The sequence below is a fragment of the Trachurus trachurus genome (assembly GCF_905171665.1).
Source record: "Trachurus trachurus genome assembly, chromosome: 18".
NCBI lineage: Eukaryota > Metazoa > Chordata > Actinopteri > Carangiformes > Carangidae > Trachurus > Trachurus trachurus.
Genome location: NC_139909.1, coordinates 2,016,947 through 2,042,282, shown reverse-complemented (window position 1 = coordinate 2,042,282; position 25,336 = coordinate 2,016,947). Strand labels below are relative to the sequence as shown.

The following is a 25,336-nucleotide window of genomic DNA, read 5'->3' as shown; positions in this document are numbered from 1 at the left end:
TTGCCTCGTGTGAATGTGTATGAATGACCATGGTGGTGGTCGGAGGGGCCGTTTGGCGCACATTGGCAGTCTGCCCCAGGGCAGCTGGGGTGGTATGAATGAATGATTTCTGTGAAGCGCTTTGGTTATTGGGTATCAATAAGTAAAAGCACTACATAAATGTAAACCATCATTATAGTACATAATAACATGGATGGTCATATATATAAAATAATTGTGAAGATGAAGATGAAGAAATGAAAAACCACTTATTATGTGTCACTTTAGGTCTCATCCTACTCCTCTGAAATTTGATCAGGGGTTCCTGAAGAACGGACCATTAACTAATAGTTAATCATCAGTTCCTCAGTAACTACTCTAATTTTGTGTACCTTATTGTAAAGTGTCACCATTATTCAAACAACACAACACTGTCACTTTAATGATGACCTTTGACCTCTATCTACAGCTCTGACCTTTGACCCGCAGTGTTACTCTCTGCAGGTGTTCTCGTCCCTCCCATCTGATGATGCAGGTGTAGTTGTCACTGTCTGTGATGGTGGGCTTCTTCAGAATCAGGTGGAGGTTTCCAGTCTCCAGAGCATCATCCCTCATGAACGTCCGTCCTCTGTAGTCCTGGTTCTGGTCTGTGAGTTTGTCTCCGTCTGACAGAAGCTGGTGGATGGTTGGAGGACGGAGGTGGAAGCGGCTCCACACCACTGAAGGCTTGTCCAGGTCAGACGTAGGGTAGTCACATGGCAGCAGGACAGACTCCCCTTCATATATCTCCACAGTTGAGGTAGTAGGGGAATCTGAGGAGACAGACAGAGGTGAGTCAGAAACCAGAAGACAACCAGACCCTCTGGTGAAGACCCAGTGTTTCACCTGGATCACCAATATAGTGACTTGGATCTATTATATTATATATGTATACATTAGATTTGAAACATTTAACGCGTTAAAAGTAGCGTTGTTATTCTTCACTTTATTAGATTTCAATGTTTTTTCATGTGAGCGAGGAACCGTTTAGATCCCAACATGCGGTTAGTTTATCCACATGACGCCTGTTTGGAAGTTTGCTCCGACGTTCTCGGAGCAGTGAATTTCGTAGCGCAGTGATCATCAACTGACGGCCCGCGGGCGGGACTGAGTTCTAATAGTTTACAAGTATTATATTTCTCGGTCTCTGTTTGTGTGCGCCTGGAAGTCAATGCGCGGGGACACGGAGACAAGCTCAAAGTGTTTGGTCTGTGGAGCCGGTCGGCCGGTTAACTGCGTCGCCATCCTGGGGTAAGACAGAGAACTGATTAACTTACCCGAAGGTCTTTAGAGGTTTACCGCCGGCTGGTTTAATTCTTTTTAGGAGATAAATGCTGGTCTCATTGAATGTTTGTTTAGTTGTTGATTAGTTTGTTTGGATGAAAAGTGAAGCTTCGTGTGTGAATTGGACAGAAGAGCAGCGCTGCCTCGGGGCTCTGTGTGCAAGGAAATCACCACCTATAGATCAATAAATAAAAGTTTTACAATGAACAAATCGGTCTATAGCTATTCAATTTAATTTACAGAGGGAAATTCAGTGATGTGGTTGTTTTTTCCTGCACGTCCGCGGCGCACAGCTTGACGCGCGCTTGATACGCATGCGCATAAGTGGTCTGGAGTGGTCTTCATGGTTTTGATGCTCAACCTGCACTTCAACCATAGACTGTAGGTAGGACACACATGTAGGCCTGGGTTTTGGTAAAATCCGTAAAAAAAATCTGGGCGTGATTTTTTGACTCTGAGCTCACTTTTATTCCACACATCAAAAACATAACAAAGATAGGTTTTTAACACTTTAAGAATATAGCCAGAGTCCAACCCTCGCGGACCCTGAGGTCCTCCAGTACTGGCCTTTTAATGATACCACAAGTTAGAACTGAGGCCCCGTCCAGACGAATACGCGGCTTCACTGAATACGATCCTTTTTCTTAATCATTTCGAAAAAAATCTCCGTAAACACGGCATCGTTTTCAGAAATATTTGCGTCCACACGGATCACCTGAAAACGACCCAAAACACGGTAGTACCTACATACTGCAGGCGTGTGTGGAGTGTGTGTGTCGCTGCAGCGCTGCCACACACAAACACTTACGACAGAGAAGAAGACGGGAAGTCCCCGCTGTAATTCAATAGAAGAAGAAGTCCCCCGCTGTATTAAACTCAAACATGGATTAAATGTTGACAGGGAGTCGTGTCAGAGTAAATATGACGATCAGTGATGATTAAACAGACGTGATTCAGCCGCAGCGTCTGAGCGACCTGACGGTAGTCGGCCGAGACTGTCAGTGTGTGCAGCTGCTGCAGCGGTGTGTGTGTGTGTGTGTGTGTGGTGTGTGTGTCTCAGGTTACAGGTAGAGCGGCAGGGGGCATCATGACATCATCGTTTCAGAAAAAGTCCGTATTGGCCGTCCAGACGGAAACGCTGAGGCGGCATTTTCAAATTTTCCCACTCTGGGACCCGTTTTCACCCCCCGAAAGCGCCGTATCCGTGTGGACGCGAGGCCAATCCGATAAAGTATTTATCCGGATTCGAAGAAAACGTATTTGTGTGGACGGGGTCTAAAACACACGGGGAGGCGGCTTTCAGTTATTTTGGCCCCGACTGTGGAACAGCCTCCCGGAGAACCTCAGGGCTGCAGAGACTGTTGATGTTTTTCAAAAGAGGCTCAAGACCCATCTTTTTAATCAGGCTTTTAACTGACTCGTTTAACTCTTTATAATTCCTTTTATGCTCACCCCTATTCTTACATTTTTTATTATTATTCTATTTTATATTATTTTTTAGTTTATCCTGTTTTATTATTTTATTGTTTTATTTCAAAGTCGGTGCACAAAATTATTCTATTTCACGTTATTTATTTGGTCTATTTTATACATTTTGCTGTTTTATTCCCTCAGTGTGGGGGGGGGGGCTTGTTTTTATCCTCTGTGCAATGTATTAAAAGTGCCATATAAATAAAGCTGGTTTGATTTGATTATTTCTGTTGGAGGATATAAGCAAGCTGCCTTTTTTGTGCCAAATTTGTACTTCACAGGAGAGAAACAGTATTTAAAGTTTAAAGAAAGCCATTAAAATAGTCTTTGAATTTAAATATACTTTCTTTGTGATTATTCTACACTAATTTGATGATTATACATGAATAAATGACGCGATTGTTTTTCCGTGCACGTCCGCGGCGCACAGCTGCACGACCTGCTTCTCCCCCGGTGTTGTGTCCCGGTTCCATCGGCCTGTGTCTCTCCTACTGTTTCCCACTGAGCTCTGCCTCGTTTGAAAGGTGAAGGAAGCCCATGTGTGGAAAGACGTCGCCTCCCAGATGTAGAATGTGTATTATAGAAGAGAAACACACATGTCAGGACCAATGACTTGTATCCTCAGAACAGAGTCAGACATGTCCTGTGATGGTCAGCCTCCTTTCATATTTAAGCTGAAAATCACAGGGCATGTCTGAGGATATAGCAGTGTAAAGTTCCAGCATGATGATATGATAATGTCAAGACATTTACAAAACACTGTGAAGTGTATAAATAAAAATGATGTGCTTACAAGTAAAATAAAAATATTTAAATTATTAGACGAAAAAGGTGAATTTAATTTCAATCTAGGCCTATTTGAATGTGCGGCCCCCAAGGTGTCTGTTAAGAAAAATTCTGGCCCTTCAACAAATGTATTTGAGCACCCCTGCTTTAAAATAACCAAAAAGGGTCGTTGGGGACTTTAACCTTGCTTTCGTTTCGTTTCGTTTATTTCGGTCAATACATGTCATTAAAAGAAAAGTAACAAACCAGAAAAAAAAGTAAATATGGAAACTCCCTAGCTCCGTCTATGATGGTTCATCAACAACCAGGAAGCAGCTGCACCAAGACTCACCTGACTCTACCACTCACCTGTTAGGACTGTCAGGAGGACTTCACTGGTTTGTTCTGTGGTCTTTAAAACAAGACACTGGTATCTTCCAGCGTCGTTGATGTTGACGAGGCTCAGAATCACAGAAACGTCTCCATTCGTCATCTCTAGATCTTTCAGCTTCACTCGACCACGGTAAGACGGAAGCTGTCGGTCAGTTTCTTCCTTACCGCCCCTGTATAAGAAGACATAATTGTCCTGACTCAGACCAGGTCTGGTCAATCTTATCAGTCTGGGTTCAGCTTCTCCTGGACTTTGACATGGAAGAGTGACGTCTTCTCCAGGTTTCACTTTTATCTCCATAGGCTCTAAAACAAAACAGACAAACACAGAGACAAACAGGAAGTTAACGTCAGTGATACAGTTCAACATGAAAAGCTTTTATTTGTTTTTGATAGTTCATATTTACGGGGTTATTTTTGTCTCATATCTGTAAACGCACAGAGGGTGATCTACAAATATTCCTTGGTTTGCACACGTGTTTTGCTATCCACAAATACAAATTTCTAATTTGTAACTTGTATTTTGTTTTTTTACAAATAGGCTACATGTGTATTTGTAAATATATAATTTTCCATTTGTAAAAACAAAAAGTAAGTTTTTCAGGTAGTGCCTGTTAAAACTGTAACCACTGTTCCAATCCGACCCCTCACGGACTCACTGACTTAGAGACGCGTTCACGGGAAGTCAGATCTGATCCAGGAATATTTTGTTTTGAGTCCGTCCCCCTCACACACCTTGTGCATATTAAAAGAACGGTAAATTATCGGTCCAAGACCGGAGTCAACAACATGTTGTTGTCAAGGTAACGTGTGGTGAGAGTGGGTAAGTGCTGTTCCATTCATGTTTACACTAGGGCTCGCTATTCGAATACAATTCGAATGTTAGTCAAAGTGAGAACATTCGAAGGTGGAAACTGACGTCCGAACGTTAACGAGGCAAATTAACTTGGTGCGTTGCGACGTTCAGAGTAGTACATGTTGATAAAACACAATGCAGTTGTTGTTGTGCACAAGGTAAAGCTGCAGCTTCAAATATACGAGCAGAGTTTTTTTAATTGCCCGTTCATTCGGCTGCCACGGTGGCGTATGTGTCCCCACACTACACACACACCTTTTTCTTTTTTAATCGATAGATCCGCGGACCACTTGTGTGCTGATCACGGATCAGCTGTGATCTGTTGCACCACTACTCTGTGCCCTCCCTGCAGCCCCCGCGAGGCGGGGGGACGTTGCCCCCACCCGTGAAGCCGGGTTTCCACCGAATCAACTATCCTTTTTTCTTTCTTTTTTTTTTTAAAATATATACCGCAACATATGGTTCACGTCAAGATAACTTCTGTATTTTTGCTATTCAAACTTCCACAGTCCATAGTTCTCTTTGTTTAACACTTCAAGAGACTTTGGTTAAGTAACCATGGACAGCTCCTATGCAGGATTGTTCTGTGTTCTGCTGTGTCGTTGTCGCCACTGTCATCGCTGCGCTGCGCTGCCCCCCCCTCTATAGGAAAAAAAAAAAAACATATTAAAAATTCGAATGTTAGTCGAATATTTAACATAAGATGGGTTAGAAATTCGAACCTGATTTGGGGGGAAGATTGACAGCCCTAGTTTACAGCATCTGGACCCTCACAGACTCTCACACTCTGTCACTTAGAGCTGACGTCACTTCAGTCAGTGAGCGTTCAGGGGGCGGATTGGAACTGGGCCTACGTGTAGTGTGAGGAAGGACGGAGGCACCGGTGTTGCATTCAGGTGCAGTCAGGCAGACGGACGTCAGCAAACCAACCGGATGTCATTTTACTCCACCAGAGAAAGACGGTAAAACAATACCACATCACCATGACAACATACTGTCACGCCTGTATTGTTTTGCCTCGTGCTGACGGACCACTTGTTTACATAGAGGCTTGTTTATCCTGTTACATGCAGCGTCTGTTGTCTGTCTGACGTCTGCCCCACTTCACCTGAATGCAACATCAAGAATACGTTCAGATATGCAACCGCACCGCTAGATGGGGGGAAATCCTACGTACTGGGGCTTTGAGAATATGCATGCTGTGTCGGTGTCATATGAATGTAGAAAAATTAATATGACCAAATACAGAGGGGGAAATCCAAATATATGGTAAACACACAGAAAACTATTATGAAGTTGTTTTTAAATGCAGGGATGCAAACGGGTCAGGACCAAAAAAGAGAGGAATTTCCCGGGGGGGGGGGTTGCTCACCATTAACAAATAAGTACATTACAATATCACGGAAAGGCAATTTCCAGTAGTTCAACCCCAACCAAGTATTGAGTGCATATAGATGGACATAGTTTTCAGAAGGCCAACATTTCTATATTAAAAATGCTTAAAAAAAAAAAAAAACCTTTGCAATATTTCCATTTTGGAGATACTGATTTTTAGGTCTACATTACTATTAAAATAAACTGAATAAATAAAGACATGGGATGTGTCATTCAGTGTGTAATGGACATATAGGCCTATATAATGTGTTAGTTTCACTTTTTGAATTGAACACATTCTACATCGCGGAGGCGACGTCTTTCCACTCAGAGCTTCCTTCACCTCTGAAACGGGGCAGAGCTCCGTGGAAACACCTGCCTGACACAGCAACGTAGGGAACCGTGCATGTCCGCGGCGCACAGCTCCACATGCACGGGGGGAAAAACGGCGTCGCCGTCGCACCGACTGCACGCGGATACGCGCCGCTTTAATGAGCGCACGTCGCGCGTCAACATTGGAGGTCGGCTGTTATCAGTGTAATCAGAGACAAACATGAATGAGTTCACCTCAGTTTCACGTGATTGTCACTGTCAGCCTGTTAGAAAAACATTTTACTGACCCCAGCTGAGACGCTGAGACCCCCCCCCTCCCTCTCCCCTCCCAAAAACAAAAACTCTTCGGATCTGAACGATTCACACAAGTCACATAATTGGTCATGAAAAAAGCGAGTTTCGCTTTTCGGCCGCTGTTTGCATCCATGTAAATGTTATATAGGCTAGCTGTTGTTTTAGGTCTTGGGGATTAGGGGGGAAATAATGAGGCTCTATGATATGAAATATATTATTTACATTATTTGCAAAAATGGCCCACTCATCTGTTATGTCTGGCATGAAAACTGAAAACTGAAGTCTGTGTTTGCAGTGAGGAATAGAGCCACAGTACAACCCTGACATTTACATGAGGTTCACAGACAATTTAGTGTGTGTTGTGTGTTTTCTGCAGTAAACACAGGTTCTCCTTCATCTCGAGATCATTTAGTGGTCTCAACTCGCATAAAATGCGGAACTGTTTATTGAGGGTGGGGGGGTTATTGGGAGGGTCTGGGGAGAGACGCACACTTATCAGTGATTATGTGATTTGAAGCTACTTTATAATAGCGTACCGCATTTCATCAAATAATGGCCTGTATTCAATCATTACACAAACAAAAAAAGGCCGGCCCTGAATACAAGCCGGGTCAAAAAAAAACCCTCATGTGTGGACTGTCTGTGAAGACTGGCAGGAGTGAAGCTGCCTCGTCCTCTGCTTCAGAGAGGGACAGCTTTGCACTGTCGGGCCTGGGTCTTTTCTCTGTGTCTGGAGCCCGCTCGGGACCGGAGCATGGATGTATTATTTAAAATAGATCCATGGACAGAAGACGCACCGCAGCGCGCCACACGCTGTAAAAATGCGACTTGAATGGGATTGAAGTGATACAGCGTAACGGAGACAGAGACACAGGTCCGACAGCGCAGCGAGGAGAAAAGCACGTGAAGAAGATGAAGATGAGCTAATGAACGATGAGCTTGGTCGCTATGTGTAAAAATAAAAGGAGGGATTTAGAAATAAAGGCTTCCCTCAGATAAAAGCCTGTCTCCAAAATGGTCATAGCCTACGTCACACTGAGCTGTCAGATGCAGCCTGACTCCACTATGCCAGATGCCAGGCTGCTGCATATCACATCAAAAGCATAGATCAGCGGTACTCAATAGGCGGCCCGCGGGCCGCATCCGGCCCGCCGAACCTTCCAATCAGACCCGCGACTGAGTTCTACTAGTTTACATAGTACTGTATTTCTCGGGCTCCGTGCGCCTGTAAGTCAAAGCGCTGGGACATGGAAACACGTTTGTGTGTGCCTGTGAGGCCCTGCACTGGGATGCAGAAACGCCGACTAACCCAAATCACCATGCGCGAGTGTTTGGGGAGCGGGCTGGACTGCAGGGTTTTCCCTGCCTGTCTGTAGAGACCGTGGGTGATTTTGACCGCTGTCTTGGTTCAACTGTGTGTGCATCATGCATGGGGGGCCGTTCAGATGAAGCGTCTTTTGCGCGCGCTCAAACCCATTCAATGTAGCCGCACGTCATGCACGCTCACAACTCAAAAGCCGTAGCCGCGCGCATTTGATGAGACGCAATTGTTTTTTCGTGCACGTCAGCGGTGCACAGCTGCACGACCTGCTTCTCTTGTTGTGTCCCGGTTCCATCGGTCTGTGTCTCTCCTACTGTTTCCCACTGAGCTCAGCCTCGTTTGAAAGGTGAAGGAAGCCTATGTGTGGAAAGACGTCGCCTCCGAGATGTAGAACGTGTGTTATAGAAGAGAAACACACATTTCAGGACCAATGACTTGTATCCTCAGAACAGAGTCAGACATGTCCTGTGATGGTCAGCCTCCTTTCATATTTAAGCTGAAAATCACAGGGCATGTCTGAGTACAAGTCAGCAGTGTAAAGCTCCAGCATGATATGTAAATAATGATATGATAATGTCAAGATTTTTCATTTTATATCAAACAAAACACCATGAAGTGTATAAATAAAAATTATGTGCTTACAAGTAAAATAAAAATATTTAAATTATTAGACGAAAAAGGTGAATTTAATTTCAATCTAGGCCTATTTGAATGTGCGGCCCCCATGGTGTCTGTTAAGAAAAATTCTGGCCCTTCGACAAATGTATTTGAGTACCCCTGGCATAGATCTATGCATTATGAGATACACTACTCACAAAAAGTTAGGGATGTTTGGCTTTTGGATTAAATTTCAGAATGGACCTAAAATGCACTATAACCTTTACAGGTGAACTTAATTTAACATTCTCTAAACTTTTGAATGCACATGTCCAGTTGTTCAGTGTTTCACCTACTTATTGAATAACATGCTGTTCTCTAACAAGCTGATTAACTACAAAAATCACAAATGTTGACATCATGAGACCAAGACAACACAAAGTTATTGAGACATTTAGATTGTTGTTGTGCTATAACCACCACTGTCTAACCCTAACCCTAACCCTGTAGGGAGGCTGATGTCAATCAGGATTACATGCACTGCCATATCATTTTTATTTGAGTAGCTTATGATCATGTTTTATATTTTCTTTTTTTATGATGTAACACCTGTGGATCCTTCAGGACAATGCTTTTGTCTATACCTAAAGTTGATACAGTAGCTATGTTGAAATTTCCAGTAGGCTAGGCCTATCACAGTCAGCAAAAAAGACAACAACAAAAAAGGCGGATCTCCCATGAACCTAGATCCGCCCCTGCAGTATGCGATGCTGACTTCCCCAGTTGTCTCCGCGTATTTGCAATAAAGGCGGTAATAAGGGCACTTGAAATGTTGGAGTGGCTGGCTGACGGCATGTTTGGAGGGTGAGATGTGCTTAACAGCGCGTCGCGGTGGGCAGTGTTATGGCATTTAAGCAGTACCGTATTAATTAGGACATATCTCGGGTTCTATTTGGAGTACAAACATAATTTTGGTATTGTCGGAAAGGTAAAACTGTCCTCTTGGGGAGACCCTAAATGGCCTAAAAGCCACTGGGCAATGGGCCAATTTGACAAAAAAAATGTTGACAAAAAACTATCCCTTTAACACTTCATATTTTTAGAATAAACTTAATAGGCTACGTTTAAAACCCGTCATGTTATTTTGCAAACAGGAAGTTTCCACATGCTGACTTTCCCCAGAGACGTTATTCCCTGCTGTCTCGGTGTGTATCTGCCATAAAGTCGGTAATAAGGGCACTAGAAATGTTGGAGCGGCTGGCTCCGCAGCGTCTTTTACTGGGTAATGCAACTTGCAGACGGGTTTTAGTCCTCGTAGCTCTTTAGTCTCTGGTATTATGATGGGCCAGAGGCATCGTTTGTGTTACCTAAACAGGAAATGATCCGCCATGATGAGACAGCGCGACTGACGACAGCTGCTCACTCCACGGTTACTACCTACTGTAAAACTACTGTAAACATGGTAACTACAGTAGAACTACATTATGAGAGTTCAGATCCTTACCTTTAGAGGACAGACACGGAGGAAGACACAGCAGGAGACACAGAGAGACCGACAACACCGAGGAGGTGGACCACATCTTCTCCTCTGTCTGTCAGTCTCCAAACCAACAAAGGAGACAGCACGGTGACTGTCAGAGACGTTCTAGATTGCTATACTCTACCGAACAAACTTCATTTTCTCTGCATGCAGCATGAATGTCGCATGCCATGAGGCAACAGCAGTGTGATAAAATGGCGATCAGGGACGTTCCTGCTGCTCTGAACACCACACCCAGTTGTGAAGCAGCAGAGAGGGAGGTCGCTGTTTTGGTAGGAAACAGAACCTGCAGGACGAGAGACACAGGCCTTTCCTTTCCTTCAAAATAAAAGCACCAAGCTAATGAAATGCGGTAAAACTCTTTAATTTAAGGAATATAATTTACAAGAAAGTTCCCGAGCCATTAAGTTAACATTTTTGCTTTTATTGTATTACAAGTTAATGTCTGTTTTATAAGTTTTATGTTGGTGACACTTTTATTTTGGTGATTTGTTTCCGCTACAGACGGGAACCAGAATTTCGGAGTAAACAGAGGTCAGGCTCTTCGCTTGTCTGAAGAGCCTGGTGATGCGAGGCTAGAGGGAGGAGTCCGTTATGGAGGAGTCGCGTGATTTACACAGGGAAACCTACAGAGGGAACACTGCGCATGACACATCTTAAAGGGATAGTTCACCCAAAAATGAAATTTCACTACTCTACCCTCATGTGGACTACGGGCTGGGAGAAGTTTCAGAGTCCTCCGTGGCTTCTCTGAGTTACAGGGGGTCTCGGCGTAGCAGTGCATGTCCATATGACGGTTGCAAATGGATACCAACTGTCTTCGTAACAAAAAGACACACCAAAAAACATCCAGATACCTCCATGCTGCTCGTATGTAATGTCCCTCTTGTATTGAAGCCCCGACATGAGAAATTGTTCCGAAAAAAATTAAATAAGTCTCTGGCCCAGTTCCAATCCGCCCCCTGAAGACTCAAGCCCTGAACCCTCACTGACGTCAGCTCTAAGTGACATTAGAGTGTGAGAGTCTGTGAGGGTCCAGATGCTGTAAACATGAATGGAACAGCACTTACACACTCTCACGACACGTTACCTTGACAACAACATGTTGTTGACTCCGGTCTTGGGCCGATAATTTACCGTACTTTAAACACTCACATGTGTGAGGGGGACGGACTCAAAAAAAAATGTTCCTGGATCAGATCTGATCAAATCATCATCAATAATCACAAACTGCACGTTAACACTGACAGTAAACTTATTCTTTTCTTTTTATTTCTTTCTTTTTTTTTGGTTGTTGCTCCTGTCCATTAACAATAAAGAGACTGGCGGAGCTCTCTGACTACGTGTGGTAATTTCCTTTTTTTTTTTTAACACTTGCGTTCCGACGGCATCCCATGTGTTTGACTTCACAACGCTATGAACTGTGGGTAATTCCCCTACCCAAAGTCAGCATCGGTGCTGACTTACCCCCAATTCCAATCCGCCCCCTAAAGACTCAGGCCCTGAACCCTCACTGACTAAAGTGACGTCAGCTCTAAGTGACAGAGTGTGAGAGTCTGTGAGGGTCCAGATGCTGTAAACATGAATGGAACAGCACTTACCCACTCTCACCACACGTTACCTTGACAACAAAATGTTTTTAACTCCGCCCTTGGACCGATAAATTTACTGTAATTTCAATACGCACAAGGTGTGCAAGGGAGGCGGACTCAAAACAAAATATTCCTGGATCAGATCTGATCAAATCATCATCAATAATCACAAACTGCACGTTAACACTGACAGTTAACTTCTTCTTTTCTTTTTATGTATTCCTTTTTTTTGGCTCCTGTCCATTAACAATAAAGAGACTGGCGGAGCTCTCTCTGACTACGTGTGTTAATTTCTTTTTGTTTTAAGACTTGCGTTCCGACGGCATCTCATGTGTTATGGTTTGACTTCACAACGCTATGAACTGTGGGTAATTCCCCTACCCAAAGTCAGCATCGGTGCTGACTTACGGTAAGGGGGCAGTAAGGGCTCATTCACTGACTCACTGACTTGATGATCTGACAACGGAACAGCTCTCACACACTCACGGACTTCCCGTGAATGCGCCTCTAAGTCAGTGAGTCCGTGATAGAGGTAAGATCTTAAGCCTGAGCCCGACCCGACCCAAATTTCGGGTCGGGTATAAAATGTCAATCATTACGTTCGGGTCGGGTCGGGCCGGGCTTCTCTCTCGCTGACTTTTTTTTTTTTTAATATATGTTTATAGAAATGTATAAACGATGTGTGGAGATACTAAACTGAGGAATACTTGTTATAAAATAAATAATTAGGGAAAAAAAAACAGAGAGGGCGCTGTAAGGTAATTGCTAGTGGGCTGCAGTATTTATCTGCGTAATTAAGAAAGTGCGCATCAAGATCTCTCTTTCGCTCTCTGTCTGGCCTCTTATTCTGTGTTCCATGTCTGGATGAGTGCTGCAAAATGCCCTGTTAGTGTCAGAGGCAGAGCCGAGTTAGTGGCGTGGGCCATGATGTGTAGGAAACACCGAGATTAAATCAGTAATCTTGTCACAACTCACTGTGATGTTGCTACACTAACATCACAGTGCGCCGACTTTGATGCGTTTCGAGGACCTGACTGAGTAGTTTGGCCACGAGACACCGTGGTCCACAAAAAAACAGAAGTCGCCTCATCACAACAACACGTACTGTGCTAAACTCTTGCAATGACAATTCAAAGAACTCCTTCCTGTCTCTGTCTTAGAGGTAAGATCTTAAGCCCAAGTCTGTCTATTATCCACCCCGTCATTGCTCTTCTTTGTCTCTCTGCGCTCTCTCTCTCTCTCTCTCTCCCCGTCTCTCTCTCTGCGCTCTCTCTCTCTCTCTCTCTCAATTCAATTTCAATTCAATTTCAATTTCAATTTCACAAGCTTTATTGGCATGACTGTCATTACAATATTGCCAAAGCATTACAAAAATGGTAAAATAACACATACAATATAAATAAATAAACAGATAATATAATAATACAGATGATACTAATGAACAAACAGTGTAGATATCATTTAGCAGGTAAAACTCAACAGGAGCAGCAGCAGCTGCTCATATAGAGGAGCTCATGTTGAGCAGCTCTTCTCTCTTTTGGTGACAGGCACAAACATATTTTGCTGCTTCTAAAGCAGTGGCTCTTTGTTCTCCTAACAGATGACAGAATTTGTCCTGGTCTGAGAGTTGGGTGAAGTTGGGTGTTGTTAGTGTGATGTTATTGTGTTGTTAGTGTGATGTTAGTGTATGTCTGTGTTCTGATGTGTGTGTATGCGTCACAGTGCAGCAGGAAGTGCTGCTCTGTCTCCACCTGTCTATGTGGACAGAGCTGACAGAGGCGCTGGTCTCTGGGCAGCCAGGTCTGTCTGTGGCGGCCGCTCTCTAAAGCCAGGCTGTCTCTACCTGTCTGTCTCTACCTGTCTGTCTGTCTTACCTGTCTGTCTCTACCTGTCTGTCTCTCTAAAGCCAGGCTGTGGCCGCTGAGTCTGTACATAGTCAAGGTTTTCCTCAGTCTGGGGTCAGTTACTGAACTCAGGTAATCTGCCATGGAGTATTCTTTGTTTAGGGCCAAATAGCATTGCAGTTTGCTTTGGGATTTGGTTGTACATGTCCAATAGTTGATGTAATTGTCTTTTTGTTTTTCTATAACTTGGTGGGGCCGGATTGTGCGAGGGTGGTCTTGGTGCTCGGTGCTGGTGGAGCTGAGCCTGTGGACCAGCTGGCTGAGGGGACTCCTGTCTTTGCTCTCCTCTTGGCACTGCAGGGCTTTGTAGTGGTAGGAGTTGGGGTCGCTGGCTTTGAGGTGTTGATAGAATTTTATTGCTCTTTTTTGGATCCGAATTAAAAGGGGAAATTGGCCTAATTCAGCTCTGCATCCGTTATTGGGGGTGTTCCTATGGACTTTGAGGATGTTTTTGCAAATCTCGGTATGCAGGCTTTCGATCGGGTGTTTGTCCCATTTTTCAAAGTCTTGGGTTACAAGAGGACCCCACACCTCACTACCATATAGTATAATAGGTTAAGCCGGTGCATATTCTCATTTGTCCAGGTCATAGTATTTCAAAGGAGGTTAAATCGAAAGCAACTGGACTTAGTTATTTGTCTAGGAAGACGTTTCACCTCTCATCCAAGAGGCTTCATCAGTTCATGTAGCAGCTGACCAGGCTGGGACTGGTCCAACTATCTGGTGTGGAGACTCACTATTTAACCTCTTGTGTGGGCGTTTCACAAGGGTGATGATGTCCAAGATGGCAGCACGTATGGTGTCTCTGTTCAGTGTTTGTCTGTTTTAAGAGTTTTTACTGTTTTTTAGTATCTTTTTTTTTTTTTTACAGTTTCACTCATGCTTTTAAGCCTAAAAGCCTTTTGCTGATCTGCAATTGCTTGGTTTCCAACAAGCTGTGGAATTGGATAAGTTTGTGCCTGTCTTTGGAGGCTATCCCATGTCTGACTACTCCATGGGGCTGAAGCTAGTCAGTACCTAGGATTGGCCTCTACTATGGGCTACCATAGATAGCCTCCTCTGCCTGTTCACAGACTTTGGGAGCTGCTGCAGTGTGGTTAGTTTTCAGCCTAGAACTGCAGCAGTATAGGAGCCAGAGGCCTACCTCCACCCACCCAGCCCTGCAGCCTGAGATCTACCTCCATCGACCCAGCTCTGCTCCCAGACTTTGGGAGCTGCTGCAGTGTGGCTAGTTTTCAGCCTAGAACTGCAGCAGTACAGCAGCCTGAGGTCTATCTGCAGCCTGAGGCCTACTTCCATCCACCTAGCCCTGCAGCCTGAGGTCTACCTCCATCCACCCAGCCCTGCAGCCTGAGGCCTACCTCCATCCACCCAGCCCTGCAGCCTGAGGCCTACCTCCATCCACCCAGCCCTGCAGCAGCCTGAGGCCTACCTCCATCCACCCAGCCCTGCAGCCTGAGGCCTACCTTCACCCATCCAGCCCTGCAGCCTGAGGCCTACCTCCACCCATCCAGCCCTGCAGCCTGAGGCCTACCTCCATCCACCCAGCCCTGCAGCCTGAGGCCTACCTCCATCCACCCAGCCCTGCAGCCTGAGGCCTACCTCCATCCACCCAGCCCTGCAGCCTGAGGCCTACCTCCATCCACCCAGCTCTACACCTGGGCCAACTCCATCATGGCAAGTGTTATTCATGCCCTCCTAGTTTTGCTCTGTCTGTCAACATTCTCAGAGTATGAAGTTAACCAGGAGACCCCTTTGAGTGACTGTAACACCATGTTTTATACACCTTACATGTCATCACGCTCAAAGGTTACTGACTGTGCACAGAACTATGTCGGCAACCAAGGGTGCTGGATGTTTGGCATGAGCCTGGTTTCAGAACACAAAAACTTTAAACATCTCCTAAGCCTTCTTCTCCTAAGTAACTGTTTTATCCCATCAAACAGCTCTTGGTCAATCACTATGAGCAGTGACTCTAAGAAAATCAAGAAGCATTTTTATTATACACGCATGTTGAAATGTATTATTATGTTGATGTTGCTGATGTCAGGAAATGTGCAGCCTAACCCAGGTCCTGTGCCTGATGTGATATCTCTGCAAACCCCTGCTGATTTTTTAAATAGGTCCGGTATTGGTTTTGTACACATGAATGTGAGAAGTCTCTTGCCCAAAATTGATATGGTTAGAATCTGGGCCAAATCAACCAATGCTGATATTATGGTTTTATCTGAGACATGGCTGGGTAGTTCCACTCCTGATAGTTATATATATATGGAGGGGTATAATATTTTTCGTACTGATCGCTGTGCTAAAGGTGGAGGGGTGGCTATTTATATCAAAAATACTTTTCAGGCAACAGTACAATTATCCAAGTCTGTGCCTAAACAATTTGAACTGCTTATTTTGAAAGTTGAATCCACAAAGAGCTGTGTTATATCAGTTGCAGGATGCTACAGACCCCCTTCTGCATCAAAGGATACTTTATCCTCATTGTCTGACTGTTTATCATCTATAAAGTATAATGAACTGGTTTTAATGGGGGACTTAAATTGGGACTGGTTAACTCCTGCATCTGATTCTTTTAAATGCTTCTGTGATTCAGCACTTTTGACCCAAATTATAGACTCACCAACCAGGCCAAATAATAAACATCCTGAGAAGTCAACGCTCCTTGATTTGATTTTAACAAATGTTCCGCAGAAATATAAAGCCATTGCTGTCTTTGCAAATGATGTTAGCGATCACTGCATAATTGCTTGTGTGAGAGACACAAAGTTGCCAAAGTGTAAACCACGTATTATACTAAAGAGAAATTTTAAATTGTTCTGTGAACAAGCTTTTTTAAATGACCTTTATCTCTGTGATTGGACCAAAATAAATTTGATCCCAGAACCCGAGATAGCATTGCAGTATTTTAAATCATTATTGTTAGACATTATAAATAAACATGCTCCTCTTAGAAAACACAAGATTAAAGGACGTGATAACCCGTGGTTCTCAGAGCAACTGTCTGAACTAATTCATGAACGAGACCTTGCTTGGGCAACTGCAAGAAAATCCAAAAATAAGTCAGACTGGCAACATTTTAGGTACCTGAGAAACAAGTGTGTCTCCCAAATACGTAAAGCTAAAGCAGATTTTTATGTTAAAGAAATATGTGATAGCACAAACAACCCTTCTAAATTCTGGAAGATGATTAAATCATTGTCTTCAGGCACAAGGGACACTGTACTTCCGAATACTTTAAAGCTGAATGATGAGATCATTACAGAAAAGAAAAGTATGTTAGATTCCTTAAACCAGCATTTTATATCTTCTGGTTTGTTGTTTGAGCAGGAAATGAAACAAGATATGAGTCAAGTGGATTACTCTCTGTCTGGTGAAAATGTACTTTGTGATTTTGATCTTGCTCTCATTACTAAAGAGGAGGTATACAATGCTCTCATTAAGTTAAATACCAAGAAATCCTCTGGTCCTGATGGGTTAGACCCATACTTCTTGAAAATTGCTGCTGAACATATTGCAGAACCTTTGACATATATTTTCAACTTGACTATAGAAACAGGAATAATTCCTAGTGTCTGGAAGTCAGCATATGTCACTCCTTTATTGAAGGGTGGTGACCGATCAAATCCTAATAATTATAGGCCGATATCAAAACTGTCTGCTTTAGCCAAAGTTTTAGAAGGGCTTATAAGTGACCAGTTGAAAGATTTTCTGACAACAAATAGCATTTTAAATGAACTGCAGTCTGGTTTCAGAAAAAAGCACAGTACTGTCACTGCCACTATGAAAGTCTTAAACGATCTCATAAGTGCTATTGATTCTAAAGAATACTGTGCTGCATTGTTTTTAGATCTGTCAAAGGCTTTTGACACAGTTGACCACTTGGTCCTGTGCCAGAGACTGCGAGATATTGGAATGTCTTCAAAAGCTGTCATGTGGTTTGGAAACTACTTGAGCGGCAGAACACAAAGTGTTCAGGTTGATGGTGTATCCTCCAAACCTTTGTTGACTCAAAATGGTGTCCCCCAGGGGTCCATATTGGGTCCCATTCTATTTACTATTTATATAAATGTCTTGTGTCAAAATGTAAATGATGCCAAATGTCACTTTTATGCAGATGACACTATTTTGTACTGTTCTGCTTCATCATTAACAAGTGCCATACAAAAGCTACAATCTGCTTTTAATGCCGTTCAGAGTAATCTTAATCAATTAAGACTTGTGCTCAATTCTGACAAAACTAAATTGATGTGCTTTTCAAAATCAGGGAAGACAGATGATGCTTGTCAGATTGTTATACAAAATGAAAAAGTGATTGAACGAGTTTCAGTCTACAAGTACTTGGGATTTTACTTGGATGAAAATCTGTCTTTTAAATATCATATTGAGTGTCTTACAAAGAAACTCAGGGTTAAACTTGGTTTCTATTATAGAAACAAAAGTTGTTTCTCCTTTAATGCGAGAAAAAGACTGATTCAGGCAACTTTTGTATCAATACTTGACTATGGTGATATCTTATACATGCATGCAAATCTCTCCTCTCTGAAAATGCTGGATTCGGTGTATCATGCAGCATTAAGATTTGTAACAGATTTAGGTTTTCGTACTCATCACTGTAGTCTTTATGAGAGTGTTGGTTGGTCTTCTTTGTACAATCGTAGATGGGAACACTGGTATTGTTTCCTTTATAAGGCCATCCTGTGTGACTTGCCTCCTTATTTGTGTTCTCTCTTGGTTCCTAAAGTCAACACCAGAAGCTGTCGTCTCAGGCACGATAGATTGATAATGTATACTATTCCTCGTACACGGACTGTCTTTGGGGAAAGTGCCTTCAAAGCATTTGCACCCTCGTCCTGGTATAAATTACAGAGTCATCTTAAATTGGATTATCTCCCAAGTATGGAAGATTTTAAAGCTAGGATCAAGGACTATTTAACTACTGAATGCACATGTTCTCTCACCGAACGCAGCTGGTGATTATAATGTATTGATGCGATTTGCTGTTATTGTTTTAGCTGTTTTTATGTTTGTTTTGTTGATGTCTAAATGTGGATGTACTGTGCTGCTTTCTTGGCCAGGACCCCCTTGCAAAAGAGATTCTGAATCTCAATGGGATTATTCCTGGTTAAATAAAGGTTAAATAAAAAAAAAAAAAAAAAAAAAAAAAAAAAAAAAAAAAAAGTCACTGGTTCCCTTTTGTGCTCCAAGTGCCAACGACAGTAGTTGGAGTGACAGTCGTTGGTGGGAAGTTGGTTTCGACTTCGTTAGTGCCCTATTGTGTTCTAACGACAGTCGTTGGAGTCACTTGCCACTTGTGAACAGTAGTTGTTCTTTGAGGCTAGATTGTTGAGTCTCCTGGGAAGGGATGAAAGGGCAGCATTGTAAATTGGGGATAGGTGGTGTCTCAGACCTCCTCCCCTGTTGAGGGTTGGTTTTTCTACTTTTACAAAAATGGCTTCTTTAACTCCTCTTTCAAACCATCTGTCCTCTCTGTCTAGGATTTGGACATTGCTGTCCTCAAAGGAGTGGGCTTTCTCCTTGAGATGTAAATGAACAGCAGAGTCCAGTCCTGAGGAGTTTGCTCTCCTGTGTTGGGCCATGCGTTTATGCAGTGGTTGTTTTGTTTCTCCAATGTAGAGGTCTTTGCATTCCTCGTTGCATTGGACTGCATACACCAGATTGCTTTTGTGGGTGTGTGGTGTTCTGTCCTTGGGATGTACCAGTCTCTGTCTGAGTGTATGTGTAGCAATCTGGTGTATGCAGTCCAATGCAACGAGGAATGCAAAGACCTCTACATTGGAGAAACAAAACAACCACTGCATAAACGCATGGCCCAACACAGGAGAGCAAACTCCTCAGGACTGGACTCTGCTGTTCATTTACATCTCAAGGAGAAAGCCCACTCCTTTGAGGACAGCAATGTCCAAATCCTAGACAGAGAGGACAGATGGTTTGAAAGAGGAGTTAAAGAAGCCATTTTTGTAAAAGTAGAAAAACCAACCCTCAACAGGGGAGGAGGTCTGAGACACCACCTATCTCCAATTTACAATGCTGCCCTTTCATCCCTTCCCAGGAGACTCAACCATCTAGCCTCAAAGAACAACCACTGTTCACAAGTGGCAAGTGACTCCAACGACTGTCGTTAGAACACAATAGGGCACTAACGAAGTCGAAACCAACTTCCCACCAACGACGGTCACTCCAACGACTGTCGTTGGCACTTGGAGCACAAAAGGGAACCAGTGACATCATCACCCTTGTGAAACGCCCACACAAGAGGTTAAATAGTGAGTCTCCACACCAGATAGTTGGACCAGTCCCAGCCTGGTCAGCTGCTACATGAACTGATGAAGCCTCTTGGATGAGAGGTGAAACGTCTTCCTAGACAAATAACTAAGTCCAGTTGCTTTCGATTTAACCTCCTTTGAAAAAAAAAAAAAAAAAAAAGTATAATAGGTTCAATTACCGATTTAAATATTTTCATCCAGACTCTAACAGGGATATCAATACATGAGGATTTTTTAATGGACCAGAAAGCTCTTCTGCCCTTGTCTCGCAGATCGTTAATGGCCAGATTGAAATTTCCTGTGGCTGTAATGTTTAATCCGAGGTATGTGTAGCTGTGTGTGTGTTGTATGTCTGTAGAGTCCAGGAGGAACCTGTGTTGGTCTTTCTGACACTTGGGTCGTTTCTGGAAGACCATGACTCTGGTTTTGTCCAGGTTAATGGTCAGGGCCCAGGTCTGACAGAACTTATGCAGATGATCTAGTTGCTTTTGTAAAGCCTCCTTAGATGGAGCGAGCAGGATTAGATCATCTGCAAAGAGTAGACACTTGACTTCAGTGTCAGAGAGGGTGAGACCAGGGATGTCTGACTCTACCAGGGATTTGGCCAAATCATCAATATAAATATTGAACAGGGTGGGGCTGAGACTGCAGCCCTGCTTCACCCCTCTACTTTGGGGGAAGAAGTCGGTTTCCATGATTCCAATTTTTACAGCGCATTGATTATTTATGTACATTGTCTTGATTATATCATAGGTTTTTCCCCCAATACCTTTTTCTAGTAGTTTCAGAAACAGACCATGATGCCAAATTGAGTCGAATGCTTTCTTGAAATCTACAAAACAAGAGAAGATTTTGTTTTTGTTGTGGTGGACGTGTTTCTGGATGAGGGTGTGGAGGGTGTAGATGTGGTCAGTGGTTCTGTGTTGTGGAGTGAATCCAATCTGACTCTTGCTCAGGACATTATGTTCACTGAGGAAGTTTTGCAGACGGCTGTTTAAGATGCTGCAGAACAACTTCCCCAGGTTGCTGCTGACACATATGCCTCTGTAGTTGTTGGGCTCGTACTTGTCTCCACTTTTATGGATTGGAGTGATAATCCCTTGGCCCCAGGTGTCTGGAAAATGACCGATGTTTAAAATGATATTAAATAATTTCAGTATGGCAGTCTTGATTTTATGGCTGCCGAACCGAAGCATTTCATTTAAGATGCGATCCGGTCCACTTGCCTTCCTTGGCTGCAGGGCCTGGATCTTGGTCAGTAGCTCCTCTTCACTAATTTCATGATCTAATGGGTTTTGGTTGTCTTTAACGACTGATTCAAGAGTTTCTAATTTGTTTAGCAGATTATTTTGGGCTGAATTCGGAGTGATTGTACTGTATAGATTTTCAAAGTGTTTTTTCCAAATTTCACCATTTTGAATTGCCAATTCTTCTTCTTGTGTGATTTGTTGAATGAATGCCATTTTTTCCAAAAATTATTTGAATCAATGGATTCTTCAATTTCTTCGAGGAGTTGCTGTTCGTGTTGCTTCTTTTTAGTGCTTAGTGTTTTTCTGTATAATTTCAATGATTCACAATAGCGAAGGCGGAGCTCATGGTTGTCAGGTTGCCGGTGTTTTTCATTGGATAATTTACGGAGTGTTTTTCTCAGACACCTGCAGTCAGAGTGGAACCACTTTTCATGAGTAGATTTGTTTGAACTGTGATGATGAGGTTTGCTCAGATTGGACAGAAGTGCTGTTTTGTCAAATGTGTCATTGATATCCCCAACAGCCTGATTGAGGCCATCTTTATTGTGGGGATATAAGGTGGAGAGAAAATGGTCCAACTTCATTTGGATAGTTGGGTGCCCGATGGCTCTCTGGTAGTCATCTTTGCTATGACTTGTCCACCTATAAGGCTGTTTGGATGGGTTGAGTCTGCTGGGCTCTGCTGGGCTCTGCTACATGGGGGTCTGTTGGGCTCTTCTTAATGTACAGGGTGATTTTGCTGTGATCTGATAGGGGCGTTAGGGGGCTGATGGTGAATGCTCTTAGATAGGAGGGGTCTAGGTCTGTAATACTATAGTCTACTGTGCTGTTGCCAAGAGGAGAGCTGTATGTGTAGAGACCAAAGGAGTCCCCTCGAAGCCGACCGTTGACTATGTACAGACCCAGCGTGCGACACATCTGCAGCAGTTGATGCCCATTTCTGTTGACTGTTTTGTCTAGATTGTTTCTGTGCTGATGTGGAGGAGGGGGGATGTTGATCTGGCCAGGTATGTGTTTGTCCCCATGTGTGTTTATTAAGTCAGGTTCTGTGCCTGTTCTGGCGTTGAGGTCACCACAGATCAGCACGTTTCCCTGTGTCTGGTAATAGTTGATTTCGTCTTCCAGAATGGTAAAGGTGTTTTCGTTGTAGTAAGGGGACTCTGATGGGGGGATATAGGCTGTGCACAGGAATAGGTCTTTGTCTGTGGAGACAGCCTCTTTTTTTATTTTGAACCAAATTGAACAATTTCCTTTTTTGATGAACTCTATTGAATGAGTGAGGTTTGCCTTGTACCAGATCAACATCCCCCCTGAATCTCTGCCTTGGCTTACATTCTTAAGTTTCGTGGATGGAAAAACCACTTCTCTATACCCAAGAGGACAACCAGTGGGCATGTCTCCTCTATTCCAAGTTTCCTGCAACACAATGATATCAGATTGTTCTATTTCTCTATTAAAGTCCGGGGTCCTGCTCTTAAGGCCAAAAGCCGAGGACCTCAGACCCTGGATGTTCCAACATGAAATAACAAACGATTTAGAATTCATTAACTATAAAACTGAAATGATGCATTCAGTGTTAAAATGAGATAAACTTCCAATCCTACTGCCAATGAAGAGATTAATTCTAATGCATTTTAGGTATTCGTTTCAATCTAATAATATAATAATATTTAAAAATGAACAAATAAATAAATAATAATAGATATGATTGTCTACTGTACTTGGCCCATCAGGTGGGAGCAGAGCAGGCTCAGCATGTGTTGGATGTCTCTCAGCTGGCTGTGTGGGGCTGTAGGGGTGGGGGTAGGGGTTGGAAGGGTAGGCGGGGGGTCTGCTGCTCTCCTCACCACCTGGCTGTAGTTCAGTGGGCCGGGGCCTGGCTCCTGGTGATGGCGATGGGGTGGGGCTCTTGGGGGTAGGAGGGGCTCTGGGTAGGTGTGAGGGGGCTCGTAGCTGCCCTGGGGTCTACGTGGAGATGGTCTGGATGGTCTGGAAGGTCTGGAAGGTCTGGAAGGTCTGGGAGGTCTGGGTGGTCTGGGGGGCGGTCTGGGGGGGCTATGGGCTGAGCTGCTCCTTCTGCGGGGGGTGGACTGGTCTCGGTTGAGAGTGACGTCCTTCAGTGTCCGGGCGAAGACGGAGACGATGTTTTTAAAGAGGTGCACGTTGTCATAAAGGCAGCTGATGTCCAGGGAGGGGTGGTGGGCCAGGTGGACGTTGGGCCTCAGGACACAGTCTCTGGAGATGCTGCTGTTGATCCTGTGGATGGTGTCTCTCTCTCTCTCTCTCCCTCTCCCCGTCTCTCTCTCTGCGCTCTCTCTCCCTCTCCCCGTCTCTCTCTCTGCGCTCTCTCTCCCTCTCCCCGTCTCTCTCTCTGCGCTCTCTCTCTCTCTCCCTCTCCCCGTCTCTCTCTCTGCGCTCTCTCTCTGCGCTCTCTCTCTCTCTCTCTCTCTCTGCGCTCTCTCTCTCTCTCTCTCTCTCTCTTAAAGTGCCGCGCTAGATTCTTAAGGACGTACTCTGAGTCCTCACAAATAAAATATGAAATTTCGGGTTTGGTTCGGGCTCGGGCCTGCAAATCAAGTTAATTGCTCGGGTTCGGGCCGGGTCAGGCTTTAATCCCGCGGGCCTGGGTCGGGTCGGGCTGGATTTTTTAGGCCCGATCTTACCTCTAGTCTGTGAGGGGTCGGATTGGAATTGGGCCTCTATTTCAAGCTTGTTTGCAGCGGAAGCTCCTCTTCCTGGTCTATCCAAATCTCGCGAGATTTGCACTGCTACGCCGAGACCCCCTGTAACTCAGAGAAGCCACGTGGAGGACTCTGAAACTTCTCCCAGCCCTTAGTCCACGTGAGGGGGAGTGAGTGAAATTTCATTTTTGGGTGAACTAATTATTTTAACTGAAACTGTTGTAGCAGCAACCAAGGCGGTGGATCGCACTACACACTAGTCTCGGGCCGTTGACTCGCTGTTTTGGCAGGAAACAGAACCAGGGCGAGAGAGAGAGTCCTTCCGTCAAAATAAAAGCACCAAGCTAATAAAATGTGGCGAAACTCTTTAATTTAAGGAATATAATTTACAAGAAAGTTCCCGAGCCATTAAGTTAACATTTTGCTTTTATTGTATTACAAGTTAATGTCTGTTTTATAAGTTTTATGTTGGTGACACTTTTATTTTGGTGAATTTGGTGATTTGTTTCCGCTACAGACAGGAACCAGAATGTAGGCTCAGTTCACTGTTGGCCATATTGGAACCATAGACTGTAAAAGGAACGGGCAACTTGCTCTGACTCTGGCTGCAGTTACAGTGCAGTAGATGGTGATCCAGTCATCTTCACTAAAAAAAATAAATAAATCAGTATGTAGCTATTACTTTAACTATTTGCATAATGTTACTTTTATGTAAAAAAAAAACAGTACATAAAATTATCCATTTTTTATGAACGTCTATGCAGTTATGATGCTATGCTGCATCATAACTGCATAGACGTTCATAAAAAATCAAACCGTTTTGAAATCGGACAAAAATTGAGCAAATTCTGTCATTTTAGCAGAATATGCACCATAGGCTTAAAGCCGGAAACCCAAATCCACAAAAGCCTCCTAGCTATGTATTTTAGGGTCTTATGTACATAATATTAAACATGTAAAAATAATTAGAAAAAAGTTTCCATCCAAATTCAAAATATTTGTATTTTAAGTTTTTGTACAGTGGGTTTGAATTGGGCGGAGTTATCTCTGGGATTTATTACGCAATAAATCCGAACCACTCATAAATCGCCACGTCAGTTGTCTAATCCAGCCCCCCAGTGGCGGCGAACAAAACTGTTCTGCTCCCGGTCGCTCCACCACTCCTCTGAAGTCCTCACAACCAGAGCCATGTCAACCACTCTGCCCACAGCTCCTCACAGCTCAGTGTGTAAATCGGCGATTAGCTTTTAGCATTTATTAGCAGTGTTGTTTTTGGCAGGCATTTTAGATTTAGGCCCTTTCTCAATATACGTTCTTGTCCGTTCTTGTGTTCTTGTGTTCTACTGAAACGTCATCAGTCGCAGCCCAAGTACT

General features: G+C 43.7%; 1 protein-coding gene across 1 annotated transcript; it reads right to left on the bottom strand.

Annotated features, from left to right (window-relative positions):
* Positions 1-438: 438 nt before the first annotated feature.
* On the bottom strand, positions 439-10,282 carry LOC311001522 (CD276 antigen homolog; the record flags this gene model as incomplete). Its single annotated transcript, XM_083992608.1, has 3 exons — positions 439-791; positions 3,907-4,233; positions 10,207-10,282. The coding sequence occupies 3 exons, from the start codon at positions 10,280-10,282 to the stop codon at positions 439-441; spliced, it is 756 nt and encodes a 251-aa protein (XP_083848734.1).
* Positions 10,283-25,336: the final 15,054 nt, after the last annotated feature.